Source organism: Oncorhynchus tshawytscha, linkage group LG13 (assembly GCF_018296145.1).
Source record: "Oncorhynchus tshawytscha isolate Ot180627B linkage group LG13, Otsh_v2.0, whole genome shotgun sequence".
Lineage (NCBI taxonomy): Eukaryota > Metazoa > Chordata > Actinopteri > Salmoniformes > Salmonidae > Oncorhynchus > Oncorhynchus tshawytscha.
Genome location: NC_056441.1, coordinates 84,795,838 through 84,815,744, shown reverse-complemented (window position 1 = coordinate 84,815,744; position 19,907 = coordinate 84,795,838). Strand labels below are relative to the sequence as shown.

Here is a 19,907-nt window from a genome sequence, read left to right as displayed (position 1 = left end):
CATTTGTTTTGTCTTGTTTTTCCACACACCTGGTTTCAATTCCCTCATTTACTTGTTGTGGATTTAACCCTCTGTTCCCCCCATGTCTTTGTGTGGGATTGTTTATTTCGCTTGTGCACGTTCCCCGGGAGCGCACAACGGGTTATTTTGTGCCCATTTTCTTTGTTGTTCTGGATGCAGTTGGTTTTGCTGAATAAATCTCTGGTTATTACCCAGTTCTGCTCTCCTGCACCTGACTTCTCTGCCGCAAATTACTCACTCCGCTACAGAATCCCACACCTCAACATATGAGTCAGCAGGAGTAGGTGCCCCTGGAAAAGGGGTGGAGGATCGCATCCGGGGGCATGCGGCGATGCGCCACCATTTCGGCGGCGCCATGGACCGCGTTGTCCAAACCATGGACCGCTGGGAGAGAGAGGGAGTTCCTCCAGCACCTCCGCCAGCACAACCGGGGTCTCCACTACTCGCTCCCCCTTCAACCGGTCCCAGTGGGATTCGTCACCCTTCACAGGGAGTATGATGGGACGGCTGCACGCTGCCAGGGTTTCCTGTTGCAGCTCGACCTCTACCTGGCAACCATCCACCTGGCTCCTTCAGGCCGGGGACGGTGGAAGGGCGAAGTGCGAGACGAAGGGGGAAGGGCGAGACGAAGGTGTCCGGGGGAAGGGCGAGACAAAGGTGTCCGCCCTCGTCACGTGCCTCTCTGGGAAAGCCTTGGATTGGGCCAACGCCATGTGGGGAGCAGGAGATGCGGCGCTGGACAATTTCTAGGATTTCACTCCCCGCTCCCGGGCAGTCGTCGACCCGAGGGTAGAGTGGCGGGTAACGTCTCTTCCATCTGAGGCAGGGGACGAGGAGTGCCCAGGAGTTCGCCATGGATTTTCGGACCCTGGCCCCCAGCGCGGGATGGAACAATAGGGCCCTGGTCGACCAGTATTGCTGCAGTTTGCACGAGGACGTCCACTGGGAGTTGACCTGCAGGGACACCACCCTCACCTTCAACCAGCTGGTGGACCTGTCCATTCGGCTGGATAACCTGCTGGCTACCCGCAGACGTCCAGTTCTGTCGGTTCCATCCCCCTGCACCACCGCTTCTGTGCCCATGGAGCTTTGGAGGTGCTGTGCGTAGGGAGACAGGAGAAGGTTCCGTCTTGTGAACCATCTGTGGCTGCAGAGGTCACACTGCCGGTCGGTGCCGGGTTGGTTCCTCTGGGAATCGAGGCAGCGGGCAGGGCACTCTGGCGTCATCCCAGGTGAGTCGGCACCATTCTCACCCAGAGCCCTCTGTTGCTCACGTGTTTTTGTATGTTACTTTCCCAGAGTTTTCCCCGCATTCCCAGCATTAAACACTCGTCGATTCAGGCGTGGCTGGGAATTTTATAGACAGATCGTTCGCCCTTAGTTTAGGGATCCCCATTGTTCCCGTGGCTGTGCCCTTCCCCGTTCACGCTTTAGACAGTCAACCATTAGGGTCAGGGTTGATTAGGGAGGCCACCGCTCCTCTGGGTATGGTGGCGCAGGGGGGTCACATGGAGAGAATCAGTCTCTTCCTCATTGACTCTCCTGTGTTTCCCATGGTGCTAGGCCTACCCTGGTTAGCTTGTCATGACCCCATTGTTTTACGGCAACAGAGTGCTCTCACGGGGTGGTCACGAGAGTGCTGGGGGAGGTGTTAGGGATTTCCGTAGGTGCTACTATGGTAGAAAGACCAGACAAAGTCTCCACCGTGCGCATTACCCCTGAATATGCCGATTAGGCTCTCGCCGTCTCCAAAAAGAAGGCGACTAAATTACCACCCCATCGACAGGGCTATTGTGCAATAAATCTCCTGGCAGACGCTGCACTTCCCAGGAGTCATGTGTATCCCCTGTCACAGGCGGCGACGGTGGCTATGGAAACATATGTCTCCGAATCGCTGCGTCACGGGTACATTCGGTCCTCCACTTCACCAGCCTCCTCAAGTTTATTTTTTGTGAAGAAGAAGGAGGGAGGTCTGCGCCCGTGTATTGACTATCGAGGTCTAAACCAGATCACGATGAGGTACAGTTAACCGCTACAGCTTATCGCCACAGCGATTGAGTCAATGCACGGGGTGCGTTTCTTCACCAAAGTAGATATCAGGAGTGCTTACAACCTGGTGCGTATCAGGGAGGGAGACGAGTGGAAGATGGCGTTCAGTACGACCTCAGGGCATTATGAGTACCTCGTCATGCCGTACAGGTTGATGAATGCTCCATCAGTCTTCCAAGCCTTTGTAGACGAGATTTTCAGGTTCCTGCACGGGCAGGGTGTAGTGGTGTGTATTGATGACATTCTATACTCCGCTACACGCGCTGAGCATGTGTTCCTGGTGCTCAGGGTGCTTGGTTGACTGTTGGAGCATGACCTGTACGTCAAGGCTGAGAAATGCCTGTTCTTCCAGCAGTCCGTCTCCTTCCTAGGGTACCACATTTCCACCTCGGGGGTGGAGATGGAGAGTGACCGCATTTCAGCCGTGTGTAATTGGCCGACTCCCACTACGGTAAAAGAAGTGCAGCGGTTCCTAGAGTTTGCCAATTACTACCGGTGGTTTATCTAGGGTCTTGGTCAGGTTGCGGCTCCCATTACCTCACTGCTGAAAGGGGGTCCGGTACGTTTGCAGTGGTCGGCTGAGGCGGACAGAGCTTTTGGTTACCTGAGGGCTCTGTTTACCTCGGCTCCCATGCTGGCCCTTACGGATCCCTCTTTGGCATTCATAGTGGAGGTGGACGCGTCCGAGGCTGGGATAGGAGCTGTGCTCTCTCAGCGCTTGGGTACACCAACGAAGCTCCGCCCCTGTGCCTTCTGAAGGAGTGGAGACATTGAGGGGGCTAAACACACTTTTCTCATCTGGACATACCACCGCAATCTGGAGTATATCCAGGCAGCGAGGAGATTGAACCCTCGCCAGGCAAGGTGGGTCATGTTTTTCACCCATTTTGTTTTTTCCATTTCCAACAGACCAGGTTCCCAGAACGTGAAGATCCCCCCCAGTTCACTTCCAGGGTCTGGAAGGCATTCATGTAACTTCTGGGGGTCTCGATCAGCCTTTCCTCTGGGGTTCATCTTGAGAGTAATGGGCAGGTGGAGAGAGTGAACCAGGATGTGGGCAGGTATCTGCGGTCGTATTGCCAGGATCAGCCGGGTCAGTGGGCGAGGTGGCTCATAACTCGCTCTGCCACTCCTCCACTAACCTTTCCACCTTCCAGTGCGTATTGGGGTACCAGCCGGTTCTGGTGCCTTGGCATCAGAGTCAGACCGAGGTTCCTGCGGTGGACACCTGGTTCAGGCGCGCGGAGGAGACATGGGATGCAGCCCATGTTCACCTCCAGCAGGCCGTGCTGCGCCAGAAAGCCAGCGCAGACCGTCACCACAGTGAGGCCCCGGTGCTCGCACCGGGTCTGGGTCTGGCTCTCGACACGAAACCTGCTCCTCTGCCTGCCCTGCCGGAAGCTGGGTCCACGGTTTGTGGAGCCATTTAAAGTCCTGAGGAGACTGAATGAGGTGAGTTACAGGTTACAGCTTCCCCCCGATCACCGTATTAACCCCTCGTATCATGTGTCTCTCCTCAGGCCGGTGGTGGTTGGCCCGCTCCAGGAGTCTGAGGTCGGGCCTTCTCCTTGTTCAGGCGGCGCACGGCGGTCGGCATCACCGGTCTTCTAACCATCGTTGATCCACTTTTCATTTTCCATTTTTTTGTCTTGTTTTTCCACACATCTGGTTTCAATTCCATTAGATTTGCTTAATAAATCTCTGGTTATTACCCAGTTCTGCTCTCCTGCGCCTGACTTCTCTGCCGCCAATTACACACCCCGCTACAGATGGTCTGAGTGGACGATGCATCACCAATGACCAGAGGAACAGGGCAGTCACTAGATGGCCTTGCTGGACAGGACAGAATACCCATAACATGGTTGTTTAATCAGAACTACATGATACCAAGTACATGAACTACAGTATTTGTTATTAATTGATTGTAGGATCTCAACAATATTATTGGCTCTTTGGCAAATACATTTCAATACATTTTAATTTTAGGTAAAGATGAGGTTGAGGTTAGTGGTTAAAATCACATTTGAGGTTATAAATCTCTGTAGTTTCACATCTGATGTTCCCCCCTGACATCAGGTACAGTGCCCCTCACAGGCTCCAGGGGTGCTGACTACAGCTGTCCAGGATACGGTAGCCCAGCCAGACCCCTGTTAGTAGGAAGGGGTTACATCTATGACTAATTGCCCACCACTCCACCATGGACTTGAACAGCCTTTATGACCAGGTACATCTCTACAACTTTTGCCAGAACCCTGAAGGACATAACCCTAAACCGTAGTCCCTGCACCTCATACAGGAGCAACAGAGAAACGGACACCCCGCCCAGACCAGCGAGACACCCTCCCAGAGCTGCAAGACCCCCTCCCGAAGGACCTGCAGCGAGAGAACCCACACCAAGAGGACCTACACCCAGACCACAGCATCACCAGCCACACCCCAACCAGCGAAGACCACCCCAAGCAAACCCTGGCCACACCCAGTATGAAGTATGTATCCGATGCTCAACATTCTTTGCTCACACCTACTGTGATGGTTCGGACCTTAACCACAAAAACAGCACAAGACACTATGGAACACAAAGCTTATACTGTCTCATCCTGGAATATACAAGGTCAGGTCAAAGAGAAGGAACCAGACATTGTCATCCTACAAGAACATGGTTTAAAGGAGACCCGAACCACAGGTTGCCCTCTAGGTTACAGAGAGCTGGTAGTCCCATCCGCCAAACTACCAAGTGTGAAACGTGGAAGAGTGGCTACTTTGAAGAATCTCAAATATAAAATATATTTTGGGGGGCAGGGTAGCCTAGTGGTTAGAGCGTTTGACCAGTAACCGGAAGGTTGCAAGTTCAAATCCCCGAGCTGACAAGGTACAAATCTGTCGTTCTACCCCTGAACAGGCAGTTAACCCACTGTTCCTAGTCCGTCATTGAAAATAAGAATTTGTTCTTAACTGACTTGCCTAGTTAAATAATAATGTAGTTTTGATGTCTTCACTATTATTCCACAATATAGAAAAATAGCAAAAAGAAACAAAAACCCTTGAATGAGTAGGTGTGTCCAAACTTTTGAGTCAAATACAAATCTTAGATTCAGCTATTAAAGACTACCAGAACCAACTGGATTCTCCAATTACATTAAATGAACTACAGGACAAAATACAATCAATAACAACCCAAAAAGGCCTGCGGGGTTAATGGTATCCTAAATGAAATGATAAAATATACAAACCACAAATTCCAATTGGCTATACTTAAACTCTTTAACCTCATCCTCTGCTCGGGAAAATTCCCCAATATTTGGAACCAAGGACTGATCACCCCAATCCAGAAAAGTGGAGACCAATAACCTCTCTAGGGTATGTGGGATGCTACCATCCCACCTGGCCAACATCCGGTGAAACTGCAGAGCGCCAAATTCAAAAACAGAAATACTCATAATAAAAATTCATAAAACATACAAGTGTTGTGCATCGGCATAAAGATTAACTTCTTGTTAATCCAACCGTTATGTCAGATTTCAAAAAGGCTTTACGGCAAAAGCATACCATGTTATTATCTGAGGACAGCGCCCAGCGCACAAAACATTACAAGCAGTTACCAGCCAAGTAGAGGAGTAACATAAGTTAGAAATAGCGATAAAATTAATCACTTACCTTTGATGATCTTCATATGGTTACACTCACAAGACTCCCAGTTACACAATAAATGTTTGTTTTGTTCGATAAAGTCATTATTTATATCCAGTAATCCATTTGCGCAAAGGCAGTCACAACAGGCAGACGAAAAATCCCAAAAGTATCAGTAAACTTTGTAGAAACATGTCAAACGAAGTTTATAATCAATCCTCAGGTTTTTTTAGTCACAATAACTGATAATATTGCAACCGGACAATAGCTTCGTCAATATAAAAGAAAAACAAGAATGGCGTGCTCTCGGTATTGCGCAGCAAACAGCTTTGTGACTTCCCAGGGTCCACTTACTAAGAGTGGTCTTACTCCCTTGTTTTTCAGAATACAAGCCTGAAACAATTTCTGAAGACTGTTGACATCTAGTGGAAGCCATAGGAAGTGCAGTCTGAGTCCTAAATCATTGGAGACGGTATAGGGAGTCAATGGAAAACTACAGACATAAAAAATCCCACTTCCTGGATGAATTTTTGTCAGGTATTCGCCTGCCAAATCGGTTTGTTATACTCACAGACATTATTTTAACATTTTTGGAAACTTTAGAGTTTTTTCTATCAAAATCAACCAATTAAATGCATATCCTTGCTTCTGGGCCTGAGTAACAGGCAGTTTACTTTTGGCACGCTTTTCACCCGGATGTCAAAATACTTAACGACCTTGGGATATGCGTCAACAGCAGCGTTGTGTCAATCCTGTGCATTAGCATAAACAGCAGACTCGTACATTTCCTACATAAGGGACACCGATGGCATTACCCGTATGGTTGATGAGGATCTCCATTTTGCAAATCTAAGGTCCATTACTAGACGTCCGCGAGTGTTATTAAAATAGGCAGATTGACTCAGGTTGTGCCCCAGTGCCGGATCTTCCGGGAGTCATCCAATAAAGTCTCTCGGACATTTAGTTTTAGTTTAAGTTTGAGTTTTTAGACGAAACTCGGTGAGCACAGTTTTGGCCAAATGGGCTTTTATCCCAGAAACAAGATGGCATCAAGGCCTCAACGCTTTTTGAGTTAAGGCCCATTTTCTGGGATTAAAGGTCAAAAACTGTAATAGAGCGCTAATTGACTGCTTCACATCCAAGTACATGAACCTATGGTGTAAGGAAAAAAAGAACCAGCCATTTATCTAACGTAGTTTACGAGAAATCATTCAATGTCAGTTCGGTAATGGTTAAAGAATTATTATATTTTATAGATCCAGGTGCAGCGTGTTCAGACAAATCAGTTAAGGCGGGTTTTGGAGCTCTACATGAAGTCTGTGATTTTCTGAACTCACACACAGACACACACACACACACACACACAGTCAATGGGGATTTGACACAGTGCGAGGCTTACAGAGACAGAGCCTGCAATAGTTACCTGCGTTCGATCTATCAAACAACTGTCGGACCTAGAGCTCAGAAACTTTATTTACATGTTCTAGAGCTTAATTCGTGAGTTATGTAACTCTTGAAGGTTCTCAGGCCAAGAAACAACCTTGTCCATTTGCAATGACTTCAATTCATTTTGATCAATGCGAAAATGACGACATTTAGAAAAGTCTCAGAATCACAAGAATAGGTGCATTGAATCTGCATCAGCCCTAGACGGACTCTAAAGTTTCTGTCCGATAGCTCATTCGGGGACATCGTAGCAAAGCCCGGAAAAAGTGAACTTTCAGTACTAATTAAGGTTGCGGCTTGGGCTCCGAATTACCTATCGAGCCGAAACTCTGGGTTGCCTCAGCCAGGCCTACACACAATGTCAGAACTGGACCCGCAGCTAGAAGGTAACTGCGTGTTTTAATTTTTTACTATGGTTTACATTGAAGGCTCTGTGAATTTTGGGCCGGTTCTGAAACGTGATTGTTGGTTTCTAAACGAGTTAGAAAACATGACTTTGGTGTCAGTTTGTATCCGTTTGGTGTCAGAGAGGTATCTTGGACTGATGGATGCTGACTTTTGTCCATTTTCAATCAGTTTAAACTGTGAGGAACCATCACCAAAATTGACAGGTTGAAATCAACACCAACGAGCGATGGAGAGGAACCACTATCACTGCCCGGCCATCCCGAGTTCAACGGGCCAGTCAATTGGGCATTTCTGCAGTATATTAGAGCATGTCAAATCCGTGATGGTAAATGCCCATTGTAAGACATTGCAAATGGACAGCAGTGCACCTGCTAAAGTGAACAGGTTACGAGGAGAAAATATTTTAACTGTTTTTTAATGCCTTTAGGGGGGTGCAAGGGGTCCATGGCTGGGTAGGGAGCACCCCCCAATAGGGGGCGCACCTGGTCATTTTGGACGTTTTTATCCTTCCTGTTTGGCCCTGTCTGGGGGTGTCCTCGGATGGGGCCACAGTGTCTCCTGACCCCTCCTGTCTCAGCCTCCAGTATTTATGCTGCAGTAGTTAATGTGTCGGGGGGCTAGGGTCAGTTTGTTATATCTGGAGTACCTCTCCTGTCCTATTCGGTGTCCTGTGTGAATCTAAGTGTGCGTTCTCTAATTCTCTCTTTCTCTCTCTCTCTCGGAGGACCTGAGCCCTAGGACCATGCCCCAGGACTACCTGACATGATGACTCCTTGCTGTCCCCAGTCCACCTGGCCGTGCTGCTGCTCCAGTTTCAACTGTTCTGCCTTATTATTATTCGACCATGCTGGTCATTTATGAACATTTGAACATCTTGGCCATGTTCTGTTATAATCTCCACCCGGCACAACCAGAAGAGGACTGGCCACCCCACATAGCCTGGTTCCTCTCTAGGTTTCTTCCTAGGTTTTGGCCTTTCTAGGGAGTTTTTCCTAGCCACCATGCTTCTACACCTGCATTGCTTGCTGTTTGGGGTTTTAGGCTGGGTTTCTGTACAGCACTTTGAGATATCAGCTGATGTACGAAGGGCTATATAAATAAATTTGTTTTGATTTGATTTTGATTTGATTTGATTTTCACTAAATCTTTAAAAAATGACAAAGTCCCACTTCTCTCTCATTGCAACAACGAGCGATGGAGAGGAACCATTATCACTGCCTGGCCATCCCGAGTTCAACGGGCCAGTCAATTGGGCATTTCCAGCAATAAATTAGAACATGGCAAATTCTTGATGGTCAATGCACATTGTAAGACATCTTTAAGAGTGTGTGTTTTCTTACTGTCGTCCAGTCCCTGCTGCGAGGCCACAGAGTTGGTGAAAACATCCAGGTCTGACAGATCTCTACTCAGCTTCATCGTGTTCCTCTTCCTCCCTCCCCTACAGCAAGATGAAACCACAGAAAGAGTATGAAGGAGGAAGGAGAAGTAGAATGGGGAAAGAGGCATAGAGTAGAATGGGGATAGAGGCATAGAGTAGAATGCAGAAAAATTCATAGGGTAGAATGGGGAAAGATGCAGAGAGTAGAATGGGGAAAGATGCAGAGAGTAGAATGGGGAAAGAGGCATAGGGTAGAATGGGGAAAGAGGCATAGGGTATAATGGGGGAAGAGGCATAGGGTAGAATGGGGGAAGAGGCATAGGGTATAATGGGGAAAGAGGCATAGGGTAGAATGGGGAAAGAGGCATAGAGTAGAATGGGGAAGAGGCTTAGAGTAGAATGGGGGACGAGGCATAGAATGGGGGAAGAGGCATAGAGTAGAATGGGGGAAGAGGCATAGGGTAGAATGGGGAAAGAGGCATAGAGTAGAATGGGGGGAAGAGGCATAGAGTAGAATGGGGGAAGAGGCATAGAGTAGAATGGGGAAGAGGCATAGAGTAGAATGGGGGAAGAGGCATAGAGTAGAATGGGGAAGAGGCATAGAGTAGAATGGGGGAAGAGGCATAGGCAGGGTAGAATGGGGAAGAGGCAAGAGGCAATGGGGAAAGAGGGGTAGAATGGGGGAAGAGGCATAGAGTAGAATGGGGGAAGAGGCATAGAGTAGAATGGGGGAAGAGGCAAGGGCATGGGGAAAGAGTAGAATGGGGGAAGAGGCATAGTGTAGAATGGGGGAAGAGGCATAGAGTAGAATGGGGAAGAGGCATAGAGTAGAATGGGGGAAGAGGCATAGGGGGGAAGAATGGGGGGGAAAGAGGCATAGGGTAGAATGGGGGAAGAATGGGGGGGGAAGAGGCATAGAGTAGAATGGGGGAAGAGGCATAGAGTAGAATAGGGGAAGAGGATGGAAAAACATGTACAGAAAGAAACGCACAGTGACAACAGCATGGGAAGTAAATGGGAGTGTCCATCAAAGTGACAGTTTACACTCCACAGTGTCACCGTTTACACCCCACAGCATCACAGTTTACAACCCACAGCATCACAGTTTACACCCCACAGCATCGCAGTTTACATCCCACAGCATCACAGGTACACCCCACAGCATCACAGTTTACAACCCACAGAGAATGGCATCACAGTTTACACCCCACAGGGAAGATTATCACAGTTTACACTCCACAGGGAAAAGCATCACTGGGAAATGCATAATACAGACCAGATCAAACACCTTTCATTGACACACTAAAGGGATATGGAGGCAGGCCAACAGCACACACACACACACACACTCACACAAACACACACACTCACACACACACACACACTCACACATACACACACTCACACTCACACATACACACACACTTCCAAAAAATGACATGCCAAACCACACTTCTTAAATATGCATATTAATATTCGTGTTACTATTTGTAAGGAAACACTTTGAAGTTTGTGGAAATGTGAAATTAATGTCGGAGAATATAACACATTAGATCTGGTAAAATAGATTACAATGAAAAACATGCATCTTTGAAATGCAAGAGAAAGGCCATACTTTCAGATAGGAGTCTAGGTGTCATTTAGATGTTGGCCACCAGATGGAACCAGTGTGTGTACAAAGTTTCAGACTAATCCAGTGAAGAATTACATTACTGCACAATATGTTGTATTAAGTCTGCTAGGTGTTTGGCAAAATCTGCCGAATTGGTCAATTGATATTTGTTCAAGTACTTAAAACGTGTTAAGGATCTTGAGTCCCAATTGGGAACCAGCCCTCCCACCGTCAGCTGGAATGTGGCGCATGGAACGCAAAAAATATTCTTAAAAATATTTAACCTCCACACATTAACAAGTCCAATAGCTCAAATGAAATATAAACAACCTGTTTATCTAGCCAGCAAGTCAGATTTCTAAAATGTTTTACGGCGAAAACATGGCACATATTTATGTCAAACCACCACCGAAGACACACCGAAGACCAAGCTAATTTCCATAGCCAAATTCAACAAAATATGCAATCACCAAACGCAGGATTAAAATAAAAATAATTTCACTAACCTTTTGAAATCTTCATCAGATGACAGTAATATAACATGTTACACAGTACATTTATGTTTTTTTCAATAATATGCTATATATATCCATAAATCTCTGTTTACAATGACGCCATGTTCAAAAAAATGCTACTCGAATGTCCGGAGAAATGCAATAGCTCCGCCATATGCCGTCAGCTAACATGGAATACACAACATAAACTTAGACTAAATATGCATGTTCTACATATATATAGAAAGATACACTTCTTCTAAATGCAATCGCTGTGTTACATTTATTTTTAACGTTACAGATTTAGTTCACTAGGCTATAATATGAGTCGGCGCTCAGGAATTAGCATTTTGGCTCCTCTACTTCGGAGTCCACAGAAACCCATAATAAACACATAAATATTCCCTTACCTTTGCTGTTCTTCCATCAGAAGACCTGGAAGGGTTTATACTTACCAAAAACAGCTTTAGTTTGGAAGTCTGTGTCTTTCGGTGATCAAACACGACATATTTCGGTTGAAATGCAGCCAAAAAGTCAAGTGGGTGCGCACCAAAACGGCAAAATTACATATTATATGTCGACTAAACTTGTCAAACTATGTTCAGAACACAGCGTTAGCATGTTATCTAGCTTCACAGCAATTCTCAGGACAATCAGAAACACACGAGTCGTTTAATCAATCTTGGAACAAAGACATCACCCGAGCAGAACGCGCATGAGAGTAACCTGTTTTCTCCGTGACCGAAAGGTTTCGGCCCGCCAAAACTCTCGTGAGCGCGCGATTCTCACAATGAGAAGCCCCATTGAAAGCAGACATCGCGCTGAAGAGATAGAAACTGTTCCCAGGACTGTAGGTGCTTGGGAAGGGTGGGGGCGATGACGTCAAAGTTGGGCCAACTTTTATGATGACAAGAGAGAGTTTGGGAGAATGAGTGCCCTGAGAGTTCTGCTTTACATAGAGACATAATTTAAACGGTTTTAGAAGCTTTAGAGTGTTTTCTATTCAATAATAATTTTTATATGCATATATTAGCAATTTTTGACAGATTTTTTTTCTGTTTACTATGGGCACGCAATTCCTCCAAAGGGGGCAGTAATCAGCCCTATCTTTAACATTAACTATAGATAACATACAAAAATGCTATAGTAATATATATTTTTTAGTTTACACACTCCCAGAAATGTCATACATGACAGATCATTAGCTTATACACTAACTTTCACAAATCTAGATGGCCGGGCGGGGTGGGTGTGGAGCCAGAGACAGAAGTAGGGTCAAACTGTAGAACCCAGTTCCTACATTTGAACATAAAAATAGATTTTTATCAAACAAAATGATGCTACATTTTATCTCTGGGACCCTCAGGATGACAAGTCAGAGCAAGATTACTGAATGTAAGTACATTATTTACCTTCAGAGGTGAATGTATCAAACCAGTTTCTATGATAAAAGTGTTTTGTTGTTGTGCACTCTCCTCAAACAATAGCATGGTATTTTCTCACTGTAATAGCTACTGTAAATTGGACACTACAGTTAGATTAACAATATTTTAAGCTTTCTGCCCATGTCAGATATGTCTATGTCCCGGAAAGTTGGCTGTTATATACAACGTCATTCTAGTTACATTAGCGCACATTAGCAACAACAGTCCCGGTTTAGGGGCACCCATCTTGTAGAGGGTAAGAATCTTACCCTCTTAAGAATCGTACTCTTTTTTTTCAATTTTCACCTAAAAGGACATACCCAAATCTAACTGCCTGTAGCAAGGATATGCATATTCACTCTCCCGCTTAAGCCAGCTTTACCAATGTGCGGGATGAAACACCATTCAACTGATGTCCTAAGTCAGCCTACAATCAACCGGCCCGCAATGAGCCAAGTGAAGACCCCCCCCCCAAGCCAAAAAATCCCGTAACACGGTAGACGCAGGGCCAATTGTTCCTTGCCCGATGAGACTCCAAGTTACAGCCCGTAGTGACACAGCCTAGGATCGAACCCGGATCTGTAGTGACGCCACAAGCACTGAAATGCAGCACCTCAGACCACTCAGGAGGCCTGTACACAACTCTTTTTATTAATATATTGTCCATAATATTCAAACACACATTTCATTCACACTATATTTGACATCGCTTGATCTAATATTTGTATATTTCTTAATTCCTTGTTGTTGTTGCATGAATTGTTTTGTATTGTTATCTATTACTGCACTGTTGGAATATAAGCATTTCATTACACCTACAAGAACATTTAGCAAAATATGTGTATGCAACCAATCAAATTAGATTTTATTTTGATTTGTGTGTCTGTGTCTTTCGATTCATCACAGCCTCATTATTAGCTTGGAGCTAAAGACCCCTTAATAACAGACACCAAGCAATGAACTGGTACATCTGTGAAGGACGGAGAGAGGGGGAGAGAGGGAGAGAGAGGGAGAGGGAGAGGGAGGGAGAGAAAGGGAGTTAGAGAGAGAGAAAGATGGAGAGAGGGAGAGGAAGAGAGGGAGAGGGAGAGGAAGAGGAAGCGAAAGAGGGAGAAAAACAGCTCCCCTACAGGACTCATGGTGGAATAACTTGGTGTGTAATAAATCTTTCAATTAAATTCAAAGGGTTTTATTGGCATGGGAATCATATGGTCACACTGCCAAAGCAAATTAAATTGATTATAAACAAAAGTGAGAAAAAAAATCTGACATTAAAATCACAAACTTTTCAAAGGAACAGAGACATTTCATGTCATATTATGTCTATATACGGTGTTGTAACGATGTGCTAATTGTTAAAGTACAAAAGGGAAAATAAATAAACATGAATATGTATTTAGAATGGTATTTGTTCTTCACTGGTTTCCCTTTTTGCATGGCAACAGTTCATATATTGTCTTTCTCTGACACTCCCACGTCTCAACTCCTAACTGCGACTCTGACCCCCCCCCCCAACAACCCTCCCCTGCAATCCCTCCACCCCGCATTCCCCCGCCACCTCACCCCAACTCCCTCCCCTGCAACCCCCTGCCACTCCTCTCCCTGCCATATAGTGTCAACCTCCAATGACACTATAAAAGAGAGGTAAAGAGAGTAAGAAAGAGAGAGAGGGGGAGAGACAGAGTACAGCTATGAGGGTCAGGCAATATATTAACCTTTACCTATCTATAGTGATGATACTGAACTCCTCATCTCTGAGCCTTCTATTGAACTACTCCTCTGCCTCGTCCACTTCCTCGTCCTGTCGTCTGCGGGAGCATTTCAGTCTGAATGGGATGTACCAGAAGGGTGATGTGATTCTGGGAGGTCTGTTTGAGGTCCACTACTTCACAGTGTTCCCTGAACTGTCTTTCACATCAGAACCCCAGCAGCTCTACTGTGAGGGGTGAGTATTCATCTACTGGACTGGACTGGACTGGACTGGATGTGTGTCTGCACCTCTCCTAAAAAGGACAGATAGACATCCCTACTATAAGAAGCCTCACTATGATCAGTGTTAACCAACCCTGGTGCCGGAGACCTACTGGGTTCTTGTTACATTGGTGAATAGTACATTGCGGTTTCAAAATATATGTGAATAAATTGTGTGTATTCAATTGTTTTCTATCATTATTCCTGTTTTCTAAGCAAATTTACCTTTAAGATAAGCTATTTTATTATCTATCCTTGACAAAGGTAATTTTTTTCTCCTCTCAACCCCTTATGACAACTCTCTCACACACACCACTTAAGAGGCGCACAGGGTTCAACACCTCTAGAGCGATTTAAAACATTTACAAATTGATTGAATGTTCCTTTTCAGTTTTACCAGTTGTGGTTTCCAGCAGGCCCAGACTATGGCGTTTGCTGTAGATGAGATCAACAGAGACCCTGACCTTCTGCCAAACATCAAGCTCGGATACCAGCTCTATGACGACTGCCAGAAGTTGGGAGTATCGCTCCGTGCTGCAATGTCATTGGCCAGTGGGACAGAGAAAGAGTTCTTATTGGATGAGAATTGTTCTGGGTCACCCCCGGTGCTAGGGATTGTGGGAGACCCAGGGTCCACAAACTCCATCGCCATCTCCAGTGTCCTAGGGCTGTTCCGGGTTCCCATGGTAAATCAGAAAGAATAGAAAGATTACATCATTATTGGAAATGTCCTTCTTGTATTGGTCTTAAATGTGTCTAGGCATGAAACATTTCGATTATATTAATTAATTGAAGAATAACAAATTAATCATTGTATATTTCTCTCCCTCAGGTGAGTCATTATGCCACGTGTTCCTGTCTGAGCGACCGGGGAAAATACCCATCCTTCTTCAGAACCATCCCCAGTGACGCCTTCCAGGTCTGTCTCTAGAAGGCTACAATGACATAATTACACAGTGAACCGTCAGCTCCCATGTATACTCACTATACACTTTATACTGTGTAACGGCATTACAGTTAAATAAGAGGTTCAAAAAAAAATCTTAGGTAAGGTTAAATAAAAGGTGACAAAAATAATGTATGTAGTTTATGTTGATCTCTCTATACTCTCCAGTCTCTGTAATAACACCAGTAATGTCTCATCTCTGTTGATGTGATCTCAGGTGCGAGCCATGATCCAGATCCTACGTCGGTTGGGTTGGACCTGGGTGGGACTGCTGTTCAGTGATGATGACTACGGAGTTCAAGCTGCCCGGTCCTTCCACTCAAGCCTGGCCGAGTCAGGGGGCTGTGTGGCCTATTCCCAGGTCCTGCCCAAAGACAACCACCCCACTGAGCTGCAGAGGATCGTGGGAGAGATCAAGAGCTCCTCTGCTCGTGTGGTGGTGGTGATCTCCAACGAGGCCTACCTGCTCCCTCTGGTGGATGAGGTTCAGAGATGATTTTATCTTGACAGTTGATCTAAAATAACTCTTACAATACTTTCACATTTTAGTTTCAGAGGCTCTAATCCAGAGAGATTTACACTTCATAATAATACTATTAGTAATACCATTTAGCAGATGCTTTTATCCAAAGACACTTACAGTCAGTGATGTGTGCATATATTTTACATATCGGTGTCCCTGGACAGTTAGTGCATCCATCCTAAGATATCTAGGGGGGGACAACCACACATCACGGTATTAGTAAGTATGTTTTATCATCAAATGCATTCTACAGACATTATTACAGCCATAACAGCTGTAGGATGTTACTCTCACAAACAACAGTGTATAAAAGTGTTACAGCGTATTACCATTGGGGTGGTCTGATTATAAAATATAAATCCCGTTTTACAAGGTGGTGGTGCAGAATGTGAAGGGTCTCCAGTGGATCGCCAGTGAAGCCTGGACCACCTCCTCTGTGTTTCACACCCCCCGTCTCATGCCCTACCTGGGGGGTACCCTGGGTATCGCCATCCGTCGTGGAGAGATACCCGGCCTCAGGGACTTCCTGCTTAGCATCCGCCCCAACGACCAACCTGACAATAACCCTGGAAACAACATGGTGAAGTAGTTGTCTTTTAACTCCAACCATTTATTTAATTACTTTATACATTATGTTTAAAACATTTAAAGGGGTACTTTGCCTATAAATTCTACAATATAGAAGAAAAAAACTAGTGTTCCTCTATAACATTTCCTTCTCTGTTCTGTTAAGGTGAGACAGTTCTGGGAGGCTGTGTTTGGGTGTAGGTTGGAGCCCCCAGCAGGTTGGGTGGAGGCTGGGGGTGATATATGTACAGGTCAGGAGGACCTGAGGGATGTGGAGACCAACTGTGGGGACGTGTCTGAGCTCAGGCCGGAGTATAACGTGTATAAGGCAGTGTACGCCCTGGCCCATGCCCTGCATGACCTACTGCAGTGTGTGCCAGGGAGAGGACCTTTCAGTGGGCACAGCTGTGCCAGCCTACAGAGACTGGAGCACTGGCAGGTGGAATACATTCACACACACGCACACACACACACACACACACACACACACACACACACACACACACACACACACACACACACACAGATGCAGATGTACACTTTGCCAACTGTTTACTTCTGTTTCCTGTTTTCTTAGTCAAGGTTCCTTGACTTCATACTGTCTTTTGTCTACATAATCTCCTCCTCTTTCCTCTCTTCCGTCTGTTCCCTCCATCCCTCCATCCCCCTCCTCTGTCCAGCTGGTCCATTACCTGGAGAGGGTTAACTTCACCACAGGGTTTGGTGATCGCGTTTCTTTTGATGACAACGGGGACGCCCTGGCCATCTATGACATCCTGAACTGGGCGTGGCTCCAGGACGGGAGTGTTCAGGTGGAGAATGTGGGTGTGATTGACGAATCAGCCCCCGCAGGACAAGAGCTCACACTGGACGAGGACAGAATTTTCTGGAACTTTGAGTCAAGAAAGGTTATTTGTAAAGTTATATAGCCACAGAGCATATTTCACTACTGCAACAGAAACAGTGTGAACTTATACCAATGTAGAGCAAAGAAGCATTAAATATGGGTGTGTAAATATGGGAGTATAAATATGGGCAAATAAAAGTCTTACATTCTCCCTCCTAGGACATCTTTGTAAATAAGAATTTGTTCTTTAACTGACTTGCCTATTAAAATAAAGGTTAAATTCCCCCTCACCTTCGTCCTTATAGCCTCCACGATCAGTGTGCAGTGAGAGCTGTCCCCCAGGCACCCGTGTAGCCAGGAGGAAGGGGGAGCCTGTCTGCTGCTTCGACTGCATCTCCTGTGCTGAGGGAGAGGTCAGCAACACCACAGGTCAGTGAAATTAATACCATTTAAAGTATTTGAGGGTGGTTTGGGGCTGATGAAAAGGTTGTCCACATTTTCTTTGTCTGTCTTTCTGTCAGACTCGGCCGAGTGCTTGAAATGTCCAGAGGACTTCTGGTCCAGCCCGGAGCGTGACCTCTGCATCCCTAAGGGGGTTGAGTTCCTCTCCTACCAGGAATCCCTGGGCATCTCCTTGATGACCGCCTCGTTGCTAGGATCCCTCATCTGTGCAGTGGTCCTCGGAATCTTCACCCACTACCGGAACACGCCTGTTGTCAAGGCCAACAACTCTGAGCTCAGCTTCCTGCTTCTTCTGTCACTCAAACTCTGCTTCCTGTGCTCGCTGCTGTTCATTGGCCGGCCACGGCTGTGGACGTGTCAGCTGAGGCATGCAGCATTTGGTATCAGCTTTGTTCTCTGTGTCTCCTGTATACTGGTGAAGACTCTGGTGGTGCTGGCTGTGTTTAGGACCTCTAAGCCTGGGGGGAAGGCAAGCCTGAAGTGGTTTGGTGCTGGGCAGCAGAGAGGAACAGTCCTGGTTCTCACCTCATTCCAGGCTGCTATCTGCACAGCCTGGCTGGTTTCAGCCTCTCCAACTCCACACAAAAACATGCGCTACCATAATGATAAGATTGTATATGAGTGTGTGGTGGGGTCGGTAGCAGGGTTCGGAGCGTTGTTAGGCTACATCGGCCTCCTGGCGTTCCTTAGCTTCCTCTTGGCTTTCCTGGCTAGGAATCTTCCAGACAACTTCAACGAGGCCAAGTTCATCACCTTCAGCATGCTGATCTTCTGTGCTGTTTGGATCTCCTTTGTCCCTGCCTACATCAGCTCTCCTGGGAAGTATGCAGATGCTGTGGAGATATTCGCCATCTTAGCTTCCAGCTTTGGCATCCTGGTGGCTCTGTTCGGCCCAAAGTGTTACATCATCCTGCTGAGGCCAGAGAGGAACACCAAGAAGGCTCTGATGGGCCGGGCCTCAACCAAGACATAGGGAGAATCTTCGTTCCATTTCCTTGATTTCTCACGTCCTCTCTCCCCGCTTTCATCTCAAAACCAATTAGATTAGAAGGTCAGGAGGGGCGGGATATCTAACCTCATTCATTGGGTTTTGAAAAGGAGACCGAGGAGAGAGGACATGAGGAATCACGGAAATGTAATCGAGATTCTCCCATAGGCTCAATACCATAACAGCAGTTTACAGTGGATTCCTCTTCTCGTCTTCTTCATGTCCTCTGTGCTGATCTGAAATATGAACACTAGGTGGAGGTACTATGCCTGCTAGGGATTTACTTCACACTCTGTCATGCAAAGAAAGGAAATGAGAAATGTATAGTAACAGAGTTTGATGGTCTCAAATAGTTTGAAGTAGCTCCTTTTTGTTTTCACTTCTGTTTGTAGTTTGATGGCAATAAATTAAATTAAATCAAAGAGATTTTATTGTTTTGTTAGCACTCTAGTGATGTGTAGTAGCATGTTATTGATTATAATTATGATGTTCTGTGACTAAATATTATTTCCTTGGCCTGTTAAGTAGGCTTTGAATGTATTTAATTTGTCTATGTGCGTGGCTTTAATCTTCTATGGGATAGGTTATCCCCGATGAGTTGGTTTCTGCATCGAAAACGCTTTCAATTTAATCATCACATTGTGTGGAACAGCTTAACTTCCCTGTTCCTTCTCAAGGATTCTGCTGCCACACTTATTCACCCAATAATTAATTATTCATTAATGCACATTTTCTTTTAATAAAACAGTTGGACCTGAAAGGAGTTGCTTGGATGTGTTTTTATTGAACAGTTGAAATTTAGCGATATATTTTATTAAAATTTCAGGAAACTGTGTCATGTTGGAAGAGAGAATTACACACCTTATAAAATGTGAAAGGAGAAAACAAAATTTTTCATTAACCATATCTAATTGAACTGATTTGTTTTCAGAATTGACATTCAGGGGAGAAATGGATGTCATTAAATTGATGGGAAAGAATAGTCATATTGTGATTCAGAGGAAGACTTTATAAGTGTTGATTCACTGTTGACTGAACCATGAGTCACTTTTGAATCATTAGAAACATACGCAACCAGCAGGGTAGAAAAGTCCTGTTCATTTGTGTCCGTCAACTTTTGGTATTGTCTTTTAAATATGTAACT

The 19,907-nt window shown here is 45.7% G+C and overlaps 1 protein-coding gene across 1 annotated transcript; it reads left to right on the top strand.

Moving 5' to 3' along the window:
- Positions 1-14,155: 14,155 nt before the first annotated feature.
- Positions 14,156-19,481, top strand: LOC112265994 (extracellular calcium-sensing receptor-like). Its single transcript, XM_024443501.2, has 9 exons — positions 14,156-14,404; positions 14,822-15,116; positions 15,263-15,349; positions 15,594-15,860; positions 16,273-16,479; positions 16,633-16,905; positions 17,147-17,374; positions 17,619-17,742; positions 17,835-19,481. The coding sequence occupies exons 1-9, from the start codon at positions 14,193-14,195 to the stop codon at positions 18,746-18,748; spliced, it is 2,607 nt and encodes an 868-aa protein (XP_024299269.2). The 5' UTR covers positions 14,156-14,192; the 3' UTR covers positions 18,749-19,481.
- The last annotated feature ends 426 nt before the right edge of the window (positions 19,482-19,907 follow it).